Source organism: Mus caroli, unplaced genomic scaffold, assembly GCF_978045245.1.
Source record: "Mus caroli unplaced genomic scaffold, Mus_caroli_1 scaffold_4, whole genome shotgun sequence".
Lineage (NCBI taxonomy): Eukaryota > Metazoa > Chordata > Mammalia > Rodentia > Muridae > Mus > Mus caroli.
Window position 1 is genome coordinate 97,884,387 of NW_028227259.1, and position 22,394 is coordinate 97,906,780.

The window sequence follows — 22,394 nt, forward strand, 5'->3', positions numbered from 1 at the left end:
ATGTGTTCCATGTATGTTTGATCTCCTTCAATACCCATTTGTTGGAGTGATACCTGTGAGTTATGCATATGTATTGCGTTAGACTTTGCTTTTCATCTTTTCCACATAGCTTTGCTCTGTGTACATGATCTTTTTCCCAGACACAGGAAACCCTAAAAATTGTAGAAATGCACTGAAGTCATTCTGCTTACTGGGAATTAATATTGCTCTGTATCACAAGGATTTATGTTTGGTTGGTTGGTTGGTCGGTTGGTTTTGTTTGATTTCTGAATTTTTTTTAAGACTGTTTTTGTGAAAGGGTCATACAAAAAGGATTTTGATTTGAAAATTATGTGCTCATTTGTTTGATAGAATGACCCTGGTTTTGGGAGTCTGTCTTTCCACCACCAGTTTATGTTGAAGAGGTTAAATGATTTCTCTGTTACTCTCAGAGTAGTAACTCTGAAGCTTAGTGGTTGATGTAATGGTGAGGAAGTTTTACACACTTTGTCTTGAAAGTATATTTTTTTCTGAATCCTTCCCAAGGAGCCTCTGACTGGAGACTGAAGAGGATGAGTGTTCAGACTCTGTCCACACTCCAGAAGCTGGCATTGCAGGCTCTGCTGAGAGATGAGGCTTTGGCCTTGTCCTCTCTGGAGGAGGTGCCTTTTCTGCTCTTCCCAGCACTGTTCAAGGAGGCCTTCGCCGGCAGACTTAAGAAGCTCATAAAGGCAATGGTGGCTGCCTGGACTTTTCCCTGTCTCCCTGTGGGGGCTTTGATGAATTCACCTAACCTGGAGACGTTGCAGGCTGTGCTAGATGGAATAGACATGCTACCGACAAGATAATCTCACCCCAGGTGAGTAATAATCAAGTCATCTATAAGGGAGCAATTGGGTACACAGTAGAGATTGTGGGGTCAGGGAGAATGGCTTCTGATGGGATCATCAAGCAGTGGTGCAGGAACCTTGAAGCTATTGTCTTCTTGGATTAAGGACAGTTGTCAGTGGATTACAGCTTACTATATGTAATCTCTAGATTGAGCCTATCCCTGGTTTCCCACAACCACTATTACTGGGACTAAGGAGAAATAAAGAGTAACTTAGTGGAAGGAAAGTGGTCAGGTCTACACATGCAGCTCAGGGAAAGATTCTGTAGCATGCTTGTGTGCACATTGCACTCTGTTTAAAGTAATTACACCATAACAAGATGGGGGAGACTTGAGTTTAGAGTCAGGTAGTCAAAGCTGACTGACGGTAGTCATGTCTGCTGATATTTGACATGTTTCACTCCAAGCAGGGGAAAACTTCAGGTTCTGGACCTGAGGAATGTGCACCATGCCTTCTGGGACATATGGGTTGGTGCAGAGGATGGTAGCTGTTCTTCAGAGCCCTTGGATGAGAAGCCTACGGTAGTGAAATTCCTTCCAAGATATGCACGGAGGAGGCAGCTGAAGGTGGTAGCTGACCTGTGCCTCAGGCCCCGCCAGGATGAGACACAAGCATACTTCTTGAAGTGGGCCCAGCAGAGAAAGGACTCCCTACATTTGTGCTGTATAAACATGAAGATCTGGGCTATGCCCGTGAACTTTGTCTTAGAGATTTTGAAAGTCTTTCATCCAGAGCACATAGAGGAATTGGAACTGAACACTGAGTGGAATGTGTTCAATCTGGCCCGTTTTGCTCCCTGCTTCGAGCAGATGAGAAATCTTCGCAAACTTCTCCTGGCACCCCTCTATAAGAACGTCTTCAAGATTGCCAATAGAACAGGAGACAGAGAAGACATGTGTGTCAAGGAGTTCATTTCTATCTTCTCCAAATTCAATTGTCTCCAGCATCTCTCCATGTGTGGTGTCCACTTTCTCATAGACCATATGAATCAGGTCTTCAGGTAAGCAAGGAGGGAGAGCTGGGTTACCTAGCAGAGCTTTTTTTCTTGTCCATTTAAAGGATTATTCGTGTTCCCTGCCTGACAGCCACCTGGAACAAATTTTAGGGACCCTTTAGAATATGGATGTTATGTGAGATTCAAAGACTCAAATAATTACTCCTGAAGCAGAAGACTGAAGGGAGGTAAGGAGTAGCTCAGATCACGTCCGAAGGGACTGTAATTCTTCTTGGAATCACGGCCAACAGGGGGGTGAGGATGTATTTAGGAGATGGGGGAGATCATCTAAGTGAGGAGGTGAGCTCTGTGCTAAGATCTGTGGGAACAGCCTACTATCTTCCCCTACTTTCCCATGAGTGAAGGGTTTTGATCCCCAGTACTGTGGAGTACAAGGGACGTGAGGGATTGTATGGAACTGTAAGGGATAGCAAGAGTGACAGTTCAGATGCTGCGATTAAATGCAGCTTTGAACGAGCCCACATGTACTATCCCTAGATCCTTTCAGGACTCTCGTGCTATGGAAATTCCTCTATGTGTCTTAGGGGCTAAACTGGTTTTCTGCTTGAGACTGAAGTCCGCTGATTTTGTGTGGGTTTGACTTGACTAAGCTGATTTCAAAAGGAAGCATCTCAGATAATATGTATGGTCATTTGGTCACACTGAGCTTGGTCACCTGGTCACTTCTACGACTATGTAAACCCCACTCCATGCTCTTCATTACCATTTGCCTGAACTAACCATCTGGTCTCATTTATCCCTAGGTGCCTGATGACATCCTTGGAGTCCCTCTTCATCACTCACTACCAAATTTCACAGTCAGACTTGGATTCCTTCTCTTGCTGTCAGAGTCTCTTTCAGCTAAAACATCTGGAGATGAAAGGTGTGGTCTTACAGGTTTTGGATGTGATGCCCCTGAGATGTCTCTTAGAGAAAGTGGTAAAAACTCTTGAGACTCTGAATTTGCAGGGATGTAGGATGAAGGACTCCCAGCTCAATGCACTCCTACCTTCCCTCATACAATGCTCTCAGCTCACCAAGATCAACTTCTACAACAATGACTTCTCCATGCCCATCCTGAAGGACCTTTTACAGCACACAGCCAGCTGGAGCAAGATGAATGTGGAACAATACCCTGCCCCTCTGGAGTGCTATAATGAATTGGGCCATGTCTCTGTAGAAAGATTTGCCCAGCTCTGTCAGGATCTCATGGATACACTGACAGCAATAAGGCAGACCAAGAGCCTCTCTTTTGCTACACTTAAATGCCACAAATGTGGCGAGCGCTGTGTCTATGGCCAGGGACTCAGACTTTGTTTTTGCTGGAGGTGAACAAGGATACAGAGCTTCTGCATGTGAATAAATGACAGGTTTGGGACACATCTCTGATGTCGGTTGCTCAGAGACTGTGACTTCAGGCAGTGTACAGATGCTTGGAAAGAAAAGGATGAAGAATAACTGGGATCTTGGAGGCTGAGCTTGACCTGGGGAACAGAGAGATGGACTGTGTGTCCGGGTGCCTTGTGCAGTGATAAAGACAATTTGGGTGGCTTGAGTGGACTCTGCCGGGAAAGATTAACTAGATCCTTTTTCATGGACTTGTAAACTTTTTGTTCTTCACTGTACTATTAAGTGAATACATAGAACATGGGTTCTTTAGATGTTATTCCTGTTGTCTGAGTAGAATAAAGTATCTAATTTTAAGCATTCTGTAGCAACTGCCCTCTGTTGAGAGTCAAAATAAACGCGTGGATGCCAGATATATCATGATTCAAAATCTTGGGTAGGTGGATAAAGTTATCAGCTAAGGTGGTTCACATATGGATATCTTGATTGGCCGGTGGTAAAAAAGAAGTCATAAATACAATCTCCATGTCTCTTACACTCCTTCTTTCTTTCTTTCCCTCACCCTGTCTGCCTGTCAACTTCACAGGCCTTGTTGCTTGGAACCTGTGAACCTGCTGGAAGTTTGCTCACAGAAAATTCCTTTCATGCTCTTCAGAAAAACAAACAAATCAACAAACAAAAGCTCAGGAGCCCAAAAGGGCAATGGATCATGTTTTAATAGTACATGTTGCTTTAGAAGAGGGCAAAATTTGTTTTCAGAACTATCATCAGTTGCCTCCAGCTGCAACTCAGGCTTCAGGTGTTAGTCCCATTTCTTCAGACATCTGTGGATCCTGGCATTTACATGCACAATATGTAAAAGAAATCTGAGTATACATAAAATTGAGAATGTCTTAGACAAAAATCACAGTATTTCACAAAGACTTCAGAAAAATGAAGTAATTGAATAAATGACATTGGTCAGTAGCAATTGCCTGAGTTTTGTGTGCCTCCAATGGTATTCCCCTCCACCACAGTGTGAAGAGAATGTGTGAAGCTTCAGGTGTTTTCATTGAGCTTAATTGGGGAGTAGTAGCCCAGTTTGTTCTGGGCTCTGGTTTGAGGCCTGCACCTTGGATGTTTGAAAGAATACTATGACTTCATCTTAGAACAATATCTATCTTTCTGTCTATTTGCCTGTCATTCCTTTTCAAGACAGTGGTTGGGACCCTTAGTATTGCTCAATAGTTCTACATACTGGGTTTCTGTCTAAAGAATCTACAATACACACATACATTCACACACACACACACACAAACACACAAACACACACTAAACAAATGAATAGAAGAAAGTATTGAGAATGAAAATTTAAAGGTAATTCCAAATATTCTCTGTATGTGAAATAAACTCTTGATTGTATAAGTCCAAGTACTTTACTTATAGCAATTCCTCAAATCCTTAGTTTACCTAGTCTGGAAAGAGAAAGACCAGTAACTAGACTTGAGTAATTAGTCACTGAGCTGAGCCATCAAGTTTGAAAATTTCAAATCTTTTCACACTGTGTGAGATGGAGTCCCAAGTCATCATACATGCCAAGCAAGCATCGAATCACTGAGGTAAATCTCAGGTTGACTTTAATCAACTCATTCAATTGCTCATTTCTGATATACTTCCAGAGGGTCTTACATCATAGCCTATCCTGGCTGATAATTCTGTTTACTTAAGAGGATGTGCAGTCCCTCAGAAATTTTTTTTGCCTGGTGGCCACTTATTCTTTAGATCAGGTTTGATCAAATTTACAAATCTCCTGCCTCATTCCTCATACCAAAACAACATTTTAAACCAATGTCACAAATATCTTTATATGAGGCAAGAAAAATATTCAGTGTTACATTGGGCCACATACTAGTCTTAGAGACAGCTGGAAGGTCTGAGACGTGTGCATGTCCAGCTGGTCAAGAGATGGGCACACTGAACCAGGTAAGCAGAGCACTCAGTGACCAAGAGACCACAATGTGACCTCATTCAGAAAATGAGTCTCTCTACTAGATTTTTTTGGGCTCTTTGTTACTGTTGAGATGGGCTGTCATGTATGAGCTGCCTCTGCAGTGAGACAGCTGTGTACTCTTGATACTCCTCCCTCTTCTTCCCATGTGAAGGCAAGAGGGCAATATATCAAGCCTAGTCTCCAGTAAGGTTTTCAATTGCCTTTGAAGTTATACTGCTCATTTCAAACAGTAGCTTGCAGTTCCAAAGGTGCTATTTACTCTCCATTTTCTCCTTAATAAAGAACAAAAGTATGCAGTTTCACAGGAACTGTTTTCACTGCTGGCTGTGGTAGTCCACAGCCCAACTCTCAGGATTTAGGGGTGGTAGCATCAGGGTAAATATTCAAGCTAGCCTCAGCTTCGTAATTGCCTGCAGGCTAGGTTAGTCTATATCAGATGACTCAAAAATAAAGAAATAAGTATGGAAATTAGATCAGGGCATATCATCTCTAAGATATTGACCCAGAACCCCCATGTTCTGAGTGGTTGGGGAATCACCCTCACAGGGGCAGAGGGAGGGGGATGGGAAAGGGGGGTTGCAAAAGGGAGACATGGAAAGGGAAACATTTGAAATGTAAATATAGGAAATATCGGAGACAAAAACAAAAACAACAACAACAACAACAAAAACCAAATAAACAAAACACAAAGAGAATCACATGAAGAATCAACAAAATGAAGAGCTGATTCTTTGAGTAAAAGCACTAAAATGGATAAACTCTTAGCCAAACTAACAAAAGGGCACAGAGTAAGAATCCAAATTAATAAAATCAGAAAAGAAAAGGAAGACTTAGCCATGGACTTAGCAAGGGGAAAGTAGAACAGGATGGGGGAGGGTCTTTTTCAGAGGGGAAATCAGGAACTGGGATAACATTTGAAATGGAAATAAAGAAAACATCCAGTAATAAAAAAGAAAAGGGAGACGGGACACTAGACACCAAGGAAATCTTTTATTTTTAAGTCAAAAACCTGTACTCTACAAAATTGAAAAACTTAAATGAAATGGATTATTTTCAAGACAAATGCAACTTACAAAATGTAAAACTCAATGTCAAGTTAAATGTCTAGTCCTATAACCCCTACAGAACTTCTAGTAATTATTAAAAGTCTTGCTTCCAAAAAATGGGTAATGGCCAGACTGTTTTAGTGCAGAACTTTACCATACTTTTTTTAAAAAATTTTTTTATTAGGAATTTTCCTCATTTATATTTCTAATGCTATCCCAAAAGTCCTCCACACCCTCCCCCACCCACTCCTCCACCCACCCACTCCCACTTCTAGGCCCTGGAGTTCCCCTGTACTGAGGCATGTAAAGTTTGCAGGAACAATGGGCCTCTCTTTCCACAGATGGACGACTAGGCTATCTTCTGACATATATATGCAGCTAGAGACACAAGCTCTGCGGGTGTAATGTTTAGTTCATATTGTTGTTCCACCTATAGAGTTGCAGATCCCCCCAGCTCCTTGCGTGCTTTCTCTAGTTCCTCCATTGGGTGCCCTGTGATCCATCCGATAGCTGACTGTGAACATCCACTTCTGTGTTTGCTATGCATGGGCATAATCTGACAAGAGACAAATATATCAGAGTCCTTTCAACAAAATCTTGCTAGTATATGCAATGGTGTCAGCGTTTGGAGGCTAATTATGGGATGGATCTCAGGGTATGGCAGTCACTAGATGGTCCATCCTTTTGTCTCAGCTCCAAACTTTTTCTCTGTAACTCCTTCCATGGGTGTTTTGTTCCCAATTCTAAGAAGGGGCAAAGTATCAACACTTTGGTCTTCGTTCTTCTTGAGTTTCCTCTGTTTTTCAAATTGTATTTTATATCTTGGGTATTCTAAGTTTCTGGGCTAGTATCCACTTATCAGTGAGTACATATCATGTGAGTTTTTTTGTGATTGGGTTTTTTTTAATGTTCATAATAATACAATATTTAATCTCATCCAAAATAGCGATAATTACAAAATTCAAAGCTCTGTTATATATGTTGCCCTATGTCTAACTTACAAAAACTGTTGTCTATTTAATTATTGAATACATATTCTTTTTAGATACAAGTGTATTTTTAACTCTGCATATTTTTCTTTTTTTTAATTATTTTCCTCATTACCATTTCCAATGTTATCCCAAAAGTCTCCCATATACTCTCCTCCCCACTAAGGAATTCATCCACTCCCACTCTTTGGCCCTGGCCTTCCACTGCACTGGGGCATATAAAATTTCAAGTCCAATCGGCCTCTCTTTCCAGGGATGGCCAACTAGGCCATCATTTGATACATATGCAGCTAGAGACAAGAGCTCCAGGGTACTGGTTAGTTCATAATATTGTTCCAGCTATAGGGTTGAAATCCCTTTAGCTCCTTGGGTACTTTCTCTAGCTCCTCCATTGGGTGCACTGTGATCCAACCAATAGCTGACTGTGAGCATCCACTTATGTGTTTGCTAAGACCCAGCATAGTCTCACAAGAGACAGCTATATCAGGGTCCTTTCAGCAAAATCTTGCTAGAGTATGCAATGGTGTCAGTGTTTGGAGGCTGATTATGGGATGGATCGCTGGATATGGCAGTCTCTAGATGGTCCATCCTTTTGTCTCAGCTCCAAACTTTGTCTGTGTAACTTCTAGCATGGGTGTTTTGTTCCCAATTCTAAGAAGAGCAAAGTGTACACACTTTGATCTTCGTTCTTCTTCAGTTTCATGTGTTTTGCAAATTGTATCTTATATCTTGGGTATTCTAAGTTTCTGGGCTAATATCCACTTATAAGTGAGTACATATCATTTGAGTTCTTTTGTGATTGGGTTAACTCACTCAGGATGATGCCCTCCAGGTCCATCCATTTGCCTAGGAATTTCATAAATTCATTCTTTTTAATCGTTAAGTAATACTCCATTGTGTAAATGTACCATGTTTTCTGTATCCATTCCTCTTTTGAGGGGCATCTGGGTTCTTTCCAGATTCTGGCGATTATAAATAAGGCTGCTATGAACATAGTGGAGCATGTGTCCTTCTTATTGGTTGGAACATCTTCTGGATATATGCCTTGGAGAGTTATTGCTGGATCCTCCGGTAGTACTATGTCCAATTTTCTGCGAAACTGCCAGACTGATTTTCAGAGTGTTTGTACAAGCTGTCAATCCCACCAACAATGGTGGAGTGTTCCTCTTTCTCCACATCCTCGCCAGCATCTGCTATCACCTGAATTTTGGATCTTAGCAATTCTGACTAATGAGTGTGAGGTGGAATATCAGGGTTGTTTTGATTTGCATTTTTCTGATGATTAAGGATGCTGAACATTTTTTTCAGGTGCTTCTCAGCCATTAGGTATTCCTCAGGTGAGAATTCTTTGTTTAGCTCTGAGCCCCATTTTTAATGGGGTTATTTGATTTTCTGGAGTCCACCTTCTTGATTTCTTTTTTTAAAACTATTTTTTTATTACATCTTTTCCTCAATTACATTTCCAATACTATCCCAAAAGTCCCCCATACCCTCTCCCCTTCTTCCCTACCCACCCATTCCCATTTTTTTTTTTTTGACCCCGGCGTTCCCCTGTACTGGGGCATATAAAGTTTGAATGTCCAACGGGCCTCTCTTCCCAGTGATGGCCGACTAGGCCATCTTTTGATACATATGCAGCTAGAGTCAAGAGCTCCGGGGTACTGGTTAGGTCATAATGTTGTTCCACCCATAGGGTTGCAGATCCCTTCAGTTCCTTTGGTACTTTCTCCAGCTTCTCCATTGGGGGCCCTGTGATCCATTCACTAGCTGACTGTGAGCATCCACTTCTGTGTTTGTCAGGCCCCGGCATAGTCTCACAAGAGACAGCTATATCTGGGTCCTTTCAGCAAAATCTTGCTAGTGAATGCAATGGTGTCAGCGTTTGGATGCTGATCATGGAATGGATCTCTGGATATGGCAGTCTCTAGATGGTGTATCCTTTTGTCACAGCTCCAAACTTTTTCTCTGTAACTCCTTCCATGGGTGTTCTGTTCCCAATTCTAAGGAGGGGCATAGTGTCCACACTTCAGTCTTCATTCTTCTTGAGTTTCATGTGTTTAGCAAACTGTATCTAATATCTTGGGTATCCTAAGTTTTGGGCTAGTATCCAATTATCAGTGAGTACATATTGTGTGAGTGTTTTTGTGATTGTTTTACCTCACTCAGAATGATGCCCTCCAGGTCCATCCATTTGGCTATGAATTTTATAAATTCATTCTTTTTAATAACTGAGTAGTACTCCATTGTGTAAATGTACCACAGTTTCTGTATCCATTCCTCTGTTGAGGGGCATCTGGGTTCTTTCCAGCTTCTGGCTATTATAAAGAAGGCTGTTATGAACATAGTGGAGCATGTGTCCTTCTTACCGGTTGGGACATCTTCTGGATATATGCCCAGGAGAGGTATTGCTTGATCCTCCGGTAGTACTATGTCCAATTTTCTAAGGAACGGCCAGACTGATTTCCAGAGTGGTTGTACAAGCTTGCAATCCCACTAACAATGTAGGAGTGTTCCTCTTTCTCCACATCCTGGCCAGCATCTGCTGTCACCTGAATTTTTGATCTTAGCCATTCTGACTGTGTGAGGTGGTATATCAGGATTGTTTTGATTTGCATTTCCCTGATGACTAAGGATGTTGAACATTTTTTCAGGTGCTTCCCTGCCATTCAGTATTCCTCAGGTGAGAATTCTTTGTTCAGTTCTGAGCCCCATTTTTTAATGGGGTTATTTGATTTTCTGGAGTCCACCTTCTTTTTTTTAATTTTTTTTATTTTTTTTTAAATATTTTTATTACATATTTTCCTCAATTACATTTCCAATGCTATCCCAAAAGTCCCCCATAGCGCCCCCCACTTCCCTACCCACCCATTCCCATTCTTTTGGTTCTGGCATTCCCCAATATTGGGGCATATAAAGTTTGCAAGTCCAATGGGCCTCTCTTTCCATTGATGGCAGACTAGGTCATCTTTTGATACATATGCAGCTAGAGACAAGAGCTCTGGGGTTCTGGTTAGTACATCATGTTGTTCCAACAATAGGGTTGCAGATCCCTTTAGCTCCTTGGGTACTTTCTCTAGCTTCTCCATTGGGAGCCCTGTGATACATCCAATAGCTGACTGTGAACATCCACTCCTGTGTTTGCTAGGCCCTGGCATCGTCTCACAAGAGACAGCTATATTTGGGTCCTTTCAGCAAAATCTTGCTAGTGTATGCAATGGTGTCAGCGTTTAGAAGCTGATTATGGGATGGATCCCTGGATATGGCAGTCTCTAAATGGTCCATCCTTTCATCACAGCTACGAACTTTGTCTCTCTAACTCCTTCCCTGGGTGTTTTGTTTCCAATTCTAAGAAGGTGCACAGTGTCCACACTTTGGTCTTCATTCTTCTTGAGTTTCATGCGTTTAGCAAATTGTATCTTATATCTTGGGTATCCTAAGTTTTGGGCTAATATCGACTTATCAGTGAATACATATTGTGTGAGTTCTTTTGTGATTGTGTTACTTCACTCAAGATGATGCCCTCCAGGTCCATCCATTTGGCTAGGAATTTCATAAATTCATTCTTTTTAATAGCTGAGTAGTACTCCATTGTGTAAATGTACCATAATTTCTGTATCCATTCCTCTGTTGAGGGACATCTGGGTTCTTTCCAGCTTCTGGCTATTATAAATAGGGCTGCTATGAACATAGTGGAGCATGTGTCCTTTTTACCGGTTGGGACATCTTCTGGATATATGCCCAGGAGAGGTATTGCTGGATCCTACGGTAGTACCATGTCCAATTTTCTGAGGAACCGCCAGACTGATTTCCAGAGTGGTTGTACAAGCTTGCAATCCCACCAACAATGGAGGAGTGTTCCTCTTTCTCCACATCCTCGCCAGCATCTGCTGTCACCTGAATTTTTTTTTTCATTTTTTTTTCATTTTTTTTTTTAGATTTATTTATTTATTATATGTAAGTACACTGTAGCTGTCTTCAGACACTCCAGAAGAGGGCGCCAGATCTCGTTACGGATGGTTGTGAGCCACCATGTGGTTGCTGGGATTAGAACTCTGGACCTTCAGAAGAGCAGTCAGGTGCTCTTACCCACTGAGCCATCTCACCAGCCCCCTGAATTTTTGATCTTAGCTATTCTGACTGGTGTGAGGTGGAATCTCAGGGTTGTTTTGATTTGCATTTCCCTGATGATTAAGGATGTTGAACATTTTTTCAGGTGCTTCTCTGCCATTCGGTATTCCTCAGGTGAGAATTCTTTGTTCAGTTCTGAGCCCCATTTTTTAATGGGGTTATTTGACCTTCTGGAGTCCACCTTCTTGAGTTCTTTATATATATTGGATATTAGTCCCTTATCTGATTTAGGATAGGTGAAGATCCTTTCCCAATCTGTTGGTGTTTTTTTTTTTTTTCTTATTGATGGTGTCTTTAGCCTTGCAGAAGCTTTGTAGTTTCATGAGGTCCCACTTGTCAATTCTCGATCTTACAGCACAAGCCATTACTGTTCTATTCAGGAATTTTTCCCCTGTGCCCATATCTTCAAGGCTTTTCCCCACTTTCTCCTCTATAAGTTTCAGTGTCTCTGGTTTTATGTGAAGTTCCTTGATCCACTTAGACTTGACCTTAGTACAAGGAGATAGGAATGGATCGATTCGCCTTGTTCTACATGTTAACAACCAGTTGTGCCAGCACCATTTGTTGAAAATGCTGTCTTTCTTCCACTGGATGATTTTAGCTCCCTTGTCGAAGATCAAGTGACCATAGGTGTGTGGGTTCATTTCTGGGTCTTCAATTCTATTCCATTGGTCTATTTGTCTGTCACTATACCAGTACCATGCAGTTTTTATCACAATTGCTCTGTAGTAGAGCTTTAGGTCTGGCATGGTGATTCCACCAGAGGTTCTTTTATCCTTGAGAAGAGTTTTTGCTATCCTAGGTTTTTTGTTATTCCAGATGAATTTGCAGATTGCACTTTCTAATTCGTTGAAGAATTGAGTTGGAATTTTGATGGGGATTGCATTGAATCTGTAGATTGCTTTTGGCAAGATAGCCATTTTTACAATGTTGATCCTGCCAATCCATGAGCATGGGAGATCTTTCCATCTTCTGAGATCTTCTATAATTTCTTTCTTCAGAGACTTGAAGTTTTTATTATACAGATCTTTCACTTCCTTAGTTAGAGTCACGCCAAGATATTTTATATTATTTGTGACTATTGAGAAGGGTGTTGTTTCCCTAATTTCTTTCTCAGCCTGTTTATTCTTTGTGTAGAGAAAGGCCATTGATTTGTTTGAGTTAATTTTATATCCAGCTACTTCACCTAAGCTGTTTATCAGGCTTAGGAGTTCTCTGCTGGAATTTTTAGGGTCACTTATATATACTATCATATCATCTGCAAAGAGTGATATTTTGACTTCATCTTTTCCAATTTGTATCCCTTTGATCTCCTTTTGTTGTCGAATTGCTCTGGCTAGGACTTCAAGTACAATGTTGAATAGGTATGGAGAAAGTGGACAGCCTTGTCTAGTCCCTGATTTTAGAGGGATTGCTTCAAGCTTCTCACCATTTACTTTGATGTTGGCTACTGGTTTGCTGTAGATTGTTTTTATCATGTTTAGGTATGGGCCTTGTATTCCTGATCTTTCCAAGACTTTTATCATGAATGGGTGTTGGATCTTGTCAAATGCTTTTTCCGCATCTAACGAGATGACCATGTGGTTTTTGTCTTTGAGTTTGTTTATATACTGGATTACGTTGATGGATTTCCATATATTGAACCATCCCTGCATCCCTGGGATGAAACCTACTTGGTCAGGATGGATGATTGTTTTGATGTGTTCTTGGATTCGGTTAGCAAGAACTTTATTGAGGATTTTTGCATCAATATTCATAAGGGATATTGGTCTGAAGTTTTCTATCTTTGTTGGGTCTTTTTGTGGTTTAGGTATCAGAGTAATTGTGGCTTCATAGAATGAGTTGGGTAGAGTACCTTCTGTTTCTATTTTGTGGAATAGTTTGTGAAGAACTGGGATTAGATCTTCTTTGAAGGTCTGATAGAACTCTGCACTAAACCCATCTGGTCCTGGGCTTTTTTTAGTTGGGAGACTATTAATGACTGCTTCTATTTCTTTGGGGGATATAGGGCTGTTTAGATCATTAACCTGATCTTGATTCAACTTTGGTACCTGGTATCTGTCTAGGAACTTCTCCATTTCATCCAGGTTCTCCAGTTTGGTTGAGTATAGCCTTTGGTAGAAGGATCTGATGGTGTTTTGGATGTCTTCAGGATCTGTTGTTATGTCTCCTTTTTCATTTCTGATTTTGTTAATTAGGATGCTTTCCCTGTGCCCTCTAGTGAGTCTGGCTAAGGGTTTATCTATCTTGTTGATTTTCTCAAAGAACCAGCTCCTTGAGTGTTTGATTCTTTGAATAGTTTTTCTTGTTTCCACTTGGTTGATTTTGCCCCTGAGTTTGATTATTTCCTGCCGTCTACTCCTCTTGGGTGAATTTGCTTCCTTTTGTTCTAGTGCTTTTAGGTATGTTGTCAAGCTGCTAATGTGTGCTCTCTCTAGTTTCCTTTTGGAGGCACTCAGAGCTATGAGTTTTCCTCTTAGAAATGCTTTCATTGCATCCCATAAGATTGGGTATGTTGTGGCTTCATTTTCATTGAACTCTAAAAAGTCCTTAATTTCTTTCTTTATTCCTTCCTTGACCAAGGTATCATTGAGAAGAGTGTTGTTCAGTTTCCACGTTAACGTTGGCTTTCTATTATTTATTTTTTTATTGAAGATCAGCCTTAGTCCATGGTGATCTGATAGGATGCATGGGACAATTTCAATATTTTTGTATCTGTTGAGGCCTGTTTTGTGACCAATTATGTGGTCAATTTTGGAGAAGGTACCATGAGGTGCTGAGAAGAAGGTATATCCTTTTGTTTTAGGATAGAATGTTCTGTAGATATCTGCCAGATCCATTTGATTCATAATTTCTCTTAGTTTCTCTGTGTCCCTGTTTAGTTTCTGTTTCCATGATCTGTCCATTGGTGAAAGTGGTGTGTTGAAGTCTCCCACTATTATTGTATGAGGTGAAATGTGTGCTTTGAGCTTTACTAAAGTTTCTTTAATGAATGTGGCTGCCTTTGTATTTGGAGCATAGATATTCAGGATTGATAGTTCCTCTTGGAGGATTTTACCTTTGATGAGTATGAAGTGTCCCTCCCTGTCTTTTTTAATGACTTTGGGTTGGAAGTCAATCTTATCAGATATTAGAATGGCTACTCCAGCTTGTTTCTTCATACCATTTGCTTTGAAAATTGTTTTCCAGCCTTTCATTCTGAGGTAGTGTCTATCTTTTTCTCTGAGATGAGTTTCCTGTAAGCAGCAAAATGTTGGGTCTTGTTTGTGTAGCCAGTTTGTTAGTCTATGTCTTTTTATCGGGGAGTTGAGTCCATTGATATTAAGAGATATTAAGGAAAAGTAATTGTTGCTTCCTGTTTTTTTTGTTGTTAAAGTTGGCATTCTGTTCTTGTGGCTGTCTTCTTTTAGGTTTGTTGAGGGATTACCTTCTTGTTTTTTCTAGGGCGTGGTTCCTGTCCTTTTATTGGTTTTTTTCTGTTATTATCCTTTGAAGGGCTGGATTCGTGGAGAGATAATGGGTGAATTTGGTTTTGTAGTGTAATACTTTGGTTTCTCCATCTATGGTAATTGAGAGTTTGGCTGGGTATAGTAGCCTGGGCTGGAATTTGTGTTCTCTTAGTGTCTGTATAACATCTGTCCAGACTCTTCTGGCTTTCATAGTCTCTGGTGAAAAATCTGGTGTAATTCTGATAGGCTTGCCTTTATATGTTACTTGACCTTTTCCCTTACTGCTTTTAGTATTCTATCTTTATTTAGTGCATTTGTTGTTCTGATTATTATGTGTCAGGAGGAATTTCTTTTCTGGTCCATTATATTTGGAGTTCTGTAGGCTTCTTGTATGTTCATGGCCATTTCTTTCTTTAGATTTGGGAAGTTTTCTTCAATAATTTTGTTGAAGATATTTGCTGGTCCTTTGAGTTGAAAATCTTCATTCTCATCCACTCCTATTATCCGTAGGTTTGGTCTTCTCATCGTGTCCTGGATTTCCTGGATGTTTTGAGTCAGGATCTTTTTGCATTTTCCATTTTCTTTGATTGTTGTGTTGATGTTCTCTATGGAATCTTCTGCACCTGAGATTCTCTCTTCCATCTCTTGTATTCTGTTGCTGATGCTAGCATCTATGGTTCCAGATTTCTTTCCTAGGTTTTCTATCTCCAGCGTTGCCTCACTTTGGGTTTTCTTTATTGTGTCTACTTCCCTTTTTAGGTCTTGGATGGTTTTATTCAATTCCATCACCTGTTTGGTTGTGTTTTCCTGCAATTCTTTAAGGGATTTTTGTGTTTCCTCTTCAATGTCTTCTACCTGTTTGGTTATGTTTTCCTGCAATTCTTTAAGGGATTTTTGTGTTTCCTCTTTAATGTCTTCTACTTGTTTAGCAGTGTTCTCCTGTATTTCTTTAAGTGAGTTATTTAAGTCCTCCTTGATGTCCTCTAGTATCATCATGAGATATGCTTTTAAATCCAGGTCTAGCTTTTCAGGTGTGTTGGGGTGCCCTGGACTGGGCAAAGTGGGAGTGCTGGGTTCTGATGATGGTGAGTGGTCCTGGTTTCTGTTAGTAAGATTCTTACGTTTACCTTTCGCCATCTGGTAATCTCTATAGTTAGTTGTTATAGTTGTCTCTGTTTAGAGATTGTTCCTCTGGTGATTTTTGTTACCCTCTATGAGCAGACCTGGGAGACTAGCTCTCTCCTCTGAGTTTCAGTGGTCAGAGCAGTCTCTGCAGGCAAGGTCTCCTCTTTCAGGGAAGGTGCACAGTTATCTGGTGTTTGGACCTCCTCCTGGTCGAAGATGAAGGCCCAAAACAGGATCTTTCCCAGAAGCTGTGTTGCTTTGGCCTGTCACAGAAGCTGTTGTTTCAATAGTCCACTCTCTCTCCTGTGTAGACTACTTTCCTCTAAGTCACAGAACCAAGGTGGCTCCCACGGAACCTGAGGCAGAAGCCTCTCGGGCCCAGTGGACACCTGTGCTCTGACTAGGAAGGTGGCCTGTTGTCTGGAGCCGAAAATGGTGCCGCCTCAGAGGGTCTGTGGCTCTTGCCTGTCCCAGAGACTGCTGGCCTCTGTATTCCACACTCTCACCTGTGCAGACTGTCCTCCGCGGAGTCCCTGAACCAAGCTGGCTCCCACAGAACCTGAGGCAGAAGCCTCTTGGGTCGGGCGGACACCTGTACTCTGACCAGGAAGGTGGTCAGTTGTCTGGAGACCAAGGCTTATTCTTAAGTTACTATTTTTAATATGAACTGGTGGAACTGTATGTGTGTGTGTGGGGGGGGTTGGTTTGGAGGGTAATATTGGAAAGTTCGAAAGGAGGAAATGGAAGAGAGTGATATTGTAATCATAATCTCAAAAATAAAAATTTATAGTGTTTATTATAAGAACTTTGCAAATAAAATCTCACATCAAAGCCAACCAGACTCAAACTCTATAAATCTTTATAAACTTCTACACATTAAAGATAGCATTCTGATCTGTGGAACTTCACAATTGATTCCATACTTTCAATAAGGAATATATTCTAGTGCACCTATCTACCACAAAGACTGAAAATTCCATGACATTTGAATGAGAAAACATCTTTACAATGTACAGCTCATGTCAGTCAGCCCTTCTGTCCTCCCTGGTCCTCTAGTATTTAGTCCTTTTGTCCTCTTTCCTACTGCTTCTACTGTAACCACATGACTACTTATGTACATATATGGGCAGATAATGCATAGGAGAGAGAACATGCATTTTCCTTTCTGATATTGGGTGACCTCACTTGGTGTTAATCATTTTATACCTATGCCTTTTCTGCATATTTTAAAACTTTGTTCTTCTTTGGAGCTGACCTCGAACTCAGAAATCTACCTGCCTCTGCCTTCCAAGTGCTGGGATTAAAGGTGTGCTTTGTCAGAGTTTTTGATGATTACAATTCTACAGGGGTTTGGTAGCTTCTCAATCATTTTAAGTGGTTTTTCATCGTGCTCTGTGATATTTGGCACATTTCAAAATAATTATTTCCAATTTCAGATCTTTTACTATTTTTGTTTCATGTTATGTATATATCAGCCTTTCATTTTTATTCCGTCTGTTGATGAACTACTAATTGTAATGTAATTCAATGCACTAGTGAATACAGCAGCAGCAAACATTGGGGTTTGAAGTAGTTCTGGAGTAGGGCATATAATCCTCTCTACATATGCCCAGAAGTGAAAAAGCAGGGTCAGGTAGTATTGTTAGTTTTAGCTCATTCTGCGGCATCTCCAGATGCTTTCTCACAATTCTTGTATATTTTGCAGTATAGACAACCATGACTAGTGCTCCATTCTCTCTCTACATACTCACCAACACTTCCTGTCACTTTTTTTTCTTTTTTTTTGGTTTTTCAAGACAGGGTTTCTCTGTATAGCCCTGGCTGTCCTGGAACTCACTTTGTAGACCAGGCTGACCTCAAACTCAGAAATCTACCTGCCTCTGCCTTCCAAGTGCTGGGATTAAAGGCATGCTTTGTCAGAGTTTTTGATGATTATAATTCTACTGGGATTTGGTAGTTTCTCAATCATTTTAAGTGGTTTTTCCCCCGTGCTCTGTGATATTTGGCACATTTCAAAATAATTATTTCCTTTTTCAGATCTTTTTCTATTTTTGTTTCCATTAATTTTTTTTTCATGTGCACTGGTGTTTTGCTTGCATATGTGTGTGTGTGAGGGAGTGCCAGATCTTGGTACTGTAGGGGCAGTCATGAGTTTTCATGTGGGTAATGGGAAATGAACCCAGTAGTCTGAAAGAGCAGCCTCTTAACCACTGGGTGGTTTCTCTAAAACACCCCCATTTTTTAAAAATTCAAACCCATCCCTAGTGGCAAATGTCCCCCAGCATGATCATAGCTACTGAGACTTCCCAAACAGTGCCACCAACTTGACAGCAGGTATTCAGATACCCCCAAGACTAGAAACAGCATCATATACAAACCATCAGAGATTGTTCATTCACAAAATTCAGCATCAGCTTATAATTCATTTTCATGGATGTAAATAGCAAAAAGAAAGAGCGAATGAGGCACTCGGTTGTTGAGTAAAGTCTTTAATAAAATGTAGACTTTCCTAAAGTAACATTGCTTTTTCTTTGACTTGTCTACCTTTATCTTCTAGATTGTAAACAATAGGAGGACCAGTAACTTCCTGTATGAGGGGACATCATTAGACCTGACAACTGTGAAGCAGATGAACAGGCTGAAGTCATCAATTCCTCATGTTCCTTTCTGAATCTGTCCCTCTGGTGTTCTCATTAGGTAATTACAAGTCATGTGACTCTTAGCATAGAATTATTCTCTTTGAGAATAATGACTGTGTTGACGAGACTCCTTGGACACTCTGAAAAGGCTTCAAGGGATCTTACAAGTCAGCATGCAGGTGTGCCAGGTGGGATGAGGAGCTGTTCTTTGGAAGAAGGGCTGGGATTACTCAGTGTGTTTTCCACCAGCTTAGCTGATAAGCACAGCTCACTTGTATTGAATCTGAAATTGAGAGCCACCTTAACTTTCTGATTACAAATGTATCCCCTCCACACACATAAGAACGAATTGCCCATGCCACTGTGAGGGCATTCACTCCTGTAACACTGTTGTCAGATTGGCTTGTGAAAGTAGTGCTGGTTTCACAATTTAGTCAAGTTTCCCCTTTTCTGTGGTGTCCTGGTACTCCGTATATGTTGATTTGTTTTGTGCCTAGTCACTGATGAAAGAATAAGTCCCCTTTTGTAGCCTTTGCCTGTTATTTTTTTCGCTGTGCAGCCTTCATTCCTTCCGGACCCCAGTTTTTAGGTCTGGCATTAATGTTTAACAATGTTATCCTCCTACTCTGCAGACTCAAGGAAATTTTTTTTTTTTTTGCTTGAAACATGAAAAAGACACAAAACTGGTAATGTTGGTCAAGCTTTGGGAGAAACTTTCCTATGAAGACAGAAAAGGAACATTTATTCACCAACCCTCCCCATAGAAAGAGGCAGTTAATAGAAAAAAGATTGCATCTAGTGTAGGTAAGCAGCAGCTGTATATTGGAAAAAATTTCCTGCACTTTTTATAAAACACACCTGTGTGTTTCAGCTGCTCTAAGGTTTTCATAGCTGTCCTAAATGCATGGTGACGTAGGACAAGTGAAATTTTCTTAGGAAAGGCCTCAGGAGAATCTGACTTTCCTTTCCTCTCCAGCAGGGTTTGATAGCAGATCCACTTGACCCTGATCTCTGATGTCTAGTTCTGTTTTGGTGTGTGACTACAGGTCAAGGAATGTTGAAGGTCACCACAGCTGCATCTGTTTCTCATTGCATCAGTGACATCAAGCTCGTCAATTCTGCACTGCACAGATTTACTATATGAATACAATACATTCCTCTTTTTGGATGGCTCAGGATTAGAATCTAGTTCTGGGATGTTAATTGAAAAATGATTCATGTTTCGTGATAACCACTCCCATCAAGTGAGTTCCTGTGCCTGCCTGAGATTCTTGTGTCAGAGTAACTGATGAAGTAAGGGCTGAGATATACTCTGTTAAAAGTGACACCTTTATTGGTATTCCTAGCACCTCTGTGTTAAGACAGAAATATGACACCCATGTCTAGTACATGCATGTCATGGATTTTGCTCTGTAGCCTGTGGTGTTCTGGGTCACTGAGCAGATGGCAGGTTCCTGGGCACAGTCTGAGCTCTGTGGAATAATCAGTGTCCTAGGCTTGGAATATCTACTGTTTGGTTCTAGTGAAGCAGATGGAGCAACCAATCAACAAATTTCCTGCCCATAGACCTGGAGCTGCATCTTCCTCGATTCTCAAAACCATTGGAAAGAGACAAGTTTCGGAAGGGTAAGATGCTATATCTTCATCAGGCATTCAGGCACCAAATTGTATCTGTATTTTTCTCAATGTGTTTTAGGGATGCTGACATCTTTGTGATGTATTGCTAAATGTAGAATAATAGGTCAAAATATACATCAGTAATTTTGGCCTTGTAATAATAGGTGTGAGGGGTAAACAATTTTCTTCAATATTGAAATATTTTCAATAACAACATTTTTCTTCTACTCACAAACCCCTATATATTCTCCTACACCTGTGTTCAGCTTCATGGCCACTTTTTTGCTCAATTGTTACTGGACCCATATATGTTTTATACACACATACTTGTTTATAAATATAAACTATTAAATCTTAAATATGATTCTATTCATGAGCATTTTTTTTTTACAAATGGTATAAAAGAATAAAGAAGGCAAATCTAGTTCTTTCCAAAGTGGACTCTTATCCAGCATGCTTTGGTGCCAACTGTACTTTTAGTCTGTCCAGATTGTATTTGCAGAATTCTCCTCCGAATTCACAACATTTGCTTTTTCACTGAGCTGAATAGATCTACTTCTATTTTAGAACAGTTCTTTCTTCTATGGCCCATGATAGAGACTGACAAAAAAGACAACTAACTGTAGAGTGCACAGTACCATCACCAGGGTTGTTTCTGCTTAACTTCTCTTCTCACCAAGGGTCCCCTCCCCAACATCTGCTTCCATTGCAGCTATGACCCCAGCTTCCGGTTCATGCTCTCATGTTAGTTATCACCCCAACATTGTTTAAAAGTGTGACAGATACATAATGAGTTACAATTAGAGAAGGAATTTCCAGAGAGTCCTTGAGGAAGGAATTCCCACAAGAGCCTCAGGTTTTGCATCCCTAGTTCAACAATTGCCTGACATGTAAATGCAGTTCTGTCTCCTTTCAATCAGTGAGCATTTCTTGAAACAAGACTCAGTGAGAGGTACAGTGGATATGTTGAGAGAGCATAGGCCTTCTGTCTTTACTCTGTAGTCTATGGAGCAGTTGGGATCTCTATAAGATACATATTATCATATGGGTGCCCTGTCAATGTAGACAAGGCATCTGGATTTGGGACATGCTGTGTTAACCAGTTTTCTGCTGTGTGACAAAACATCCTGACCAAAAGCAAATTGAGGAGTCAGGATTTCTTTCCTCTTACAGCCCTCAGGTTCCAGTCCTTAATGGAGGTGCATCAGGGGAGGAAGGCAAGCTGGAACCTGGAGGGGTATACTGGACAAAGTACTAGAGATGACTTGTTCCACGGGTCTTTCTTTGTCTAAGTTCTCATACAACTCAAGGTCACTTGCATTCAGGTGGGCCTACCCACAGGGAGTTAGGTCCACCCCCAGCAGTCATTAACCAAGAAAATACCCCCCTTAGATGCATTGCCTACATGTAATGTGAGGAAGACATTTTTTCAATAGAGACTACTTCCCAGATAACTCTAGCCAGATTTGTGTCAAGTAAATGAAACACCACCAGGGAAGTGTTAGCATTCAGCCTGTTTCCAGTGTTACCACTCCAGTTTTCTGAAGTCTTCATGAACACACTAAGGGGCATCATGTACATGGCATAAATTTCAAACCTTAGGTAATCTTAGAATCACCATGTAGTAGGTCACGGACATGGCATAAAATTCTAAACCTAGTGCACTGGCAGCCAAATTTTGGAGTTTAAGAGTCATCAAGGCTGTACTTACTTAGAAGACATGAAGGGTATAGGAGAACATCTGAAGTTTGGCCCTGTGAGAAGCCAGGAGAGGACACTGGTGAAGGTAAAGCCTCAGTGACATTTGAAGGCACATGTTTGAAGGGGTGATGGAGAGAAGTTGAAGCTTGGACCATGAAGAGAGCCTATGAGATCCTATTGCTAAAAGTGCAGTCTTGTCACAGTAGAAGGCTCCAACATGTTGAAGCTGCCAGTATCATGTTATGACCCTAAGAACAACAGTAACATTGAGTATAGCAAGCCAGTAAACAGCACCTTCCATGGCCTCTTCATCAGGTTCTGCCTCCATGTTCCTGCCCTGTTTTAGTTCCAGATCTGAAGTCCTCTAGTGTTATGAGTCGTCCAGTGACTCACAAGGACTGGTACACCTGAATAGCAGGCCGGTGCTGAAAGAGAGGGAATCTAGGGGACAATAGAGAGATGGAACCAAGAGTGTGTTCTGATCAAGGTTTAAATTTTTA

General features: G+C 40.9%; 1 protein-coding gene across 1 annotated transcript; it reads left to right on the plus strand.

Annotated features, from left to right (window-relative positions):
- The first annotated feature begins 551 nt into the window (after positions 1–551).
- Positions 552–3,195, plus strand: LOC147005227 (PRAME family member 8-like). The gene is given in 3 exon segments (XM_085836236.1): positions 552–838; positions 1,279–1,869; positions 2,628–3,195. Coding segments are annotated over 3 exon segments (1,446 nt in total).
- Positions 3,196–22,394: the final 19,199 nt, after the last annotated feature.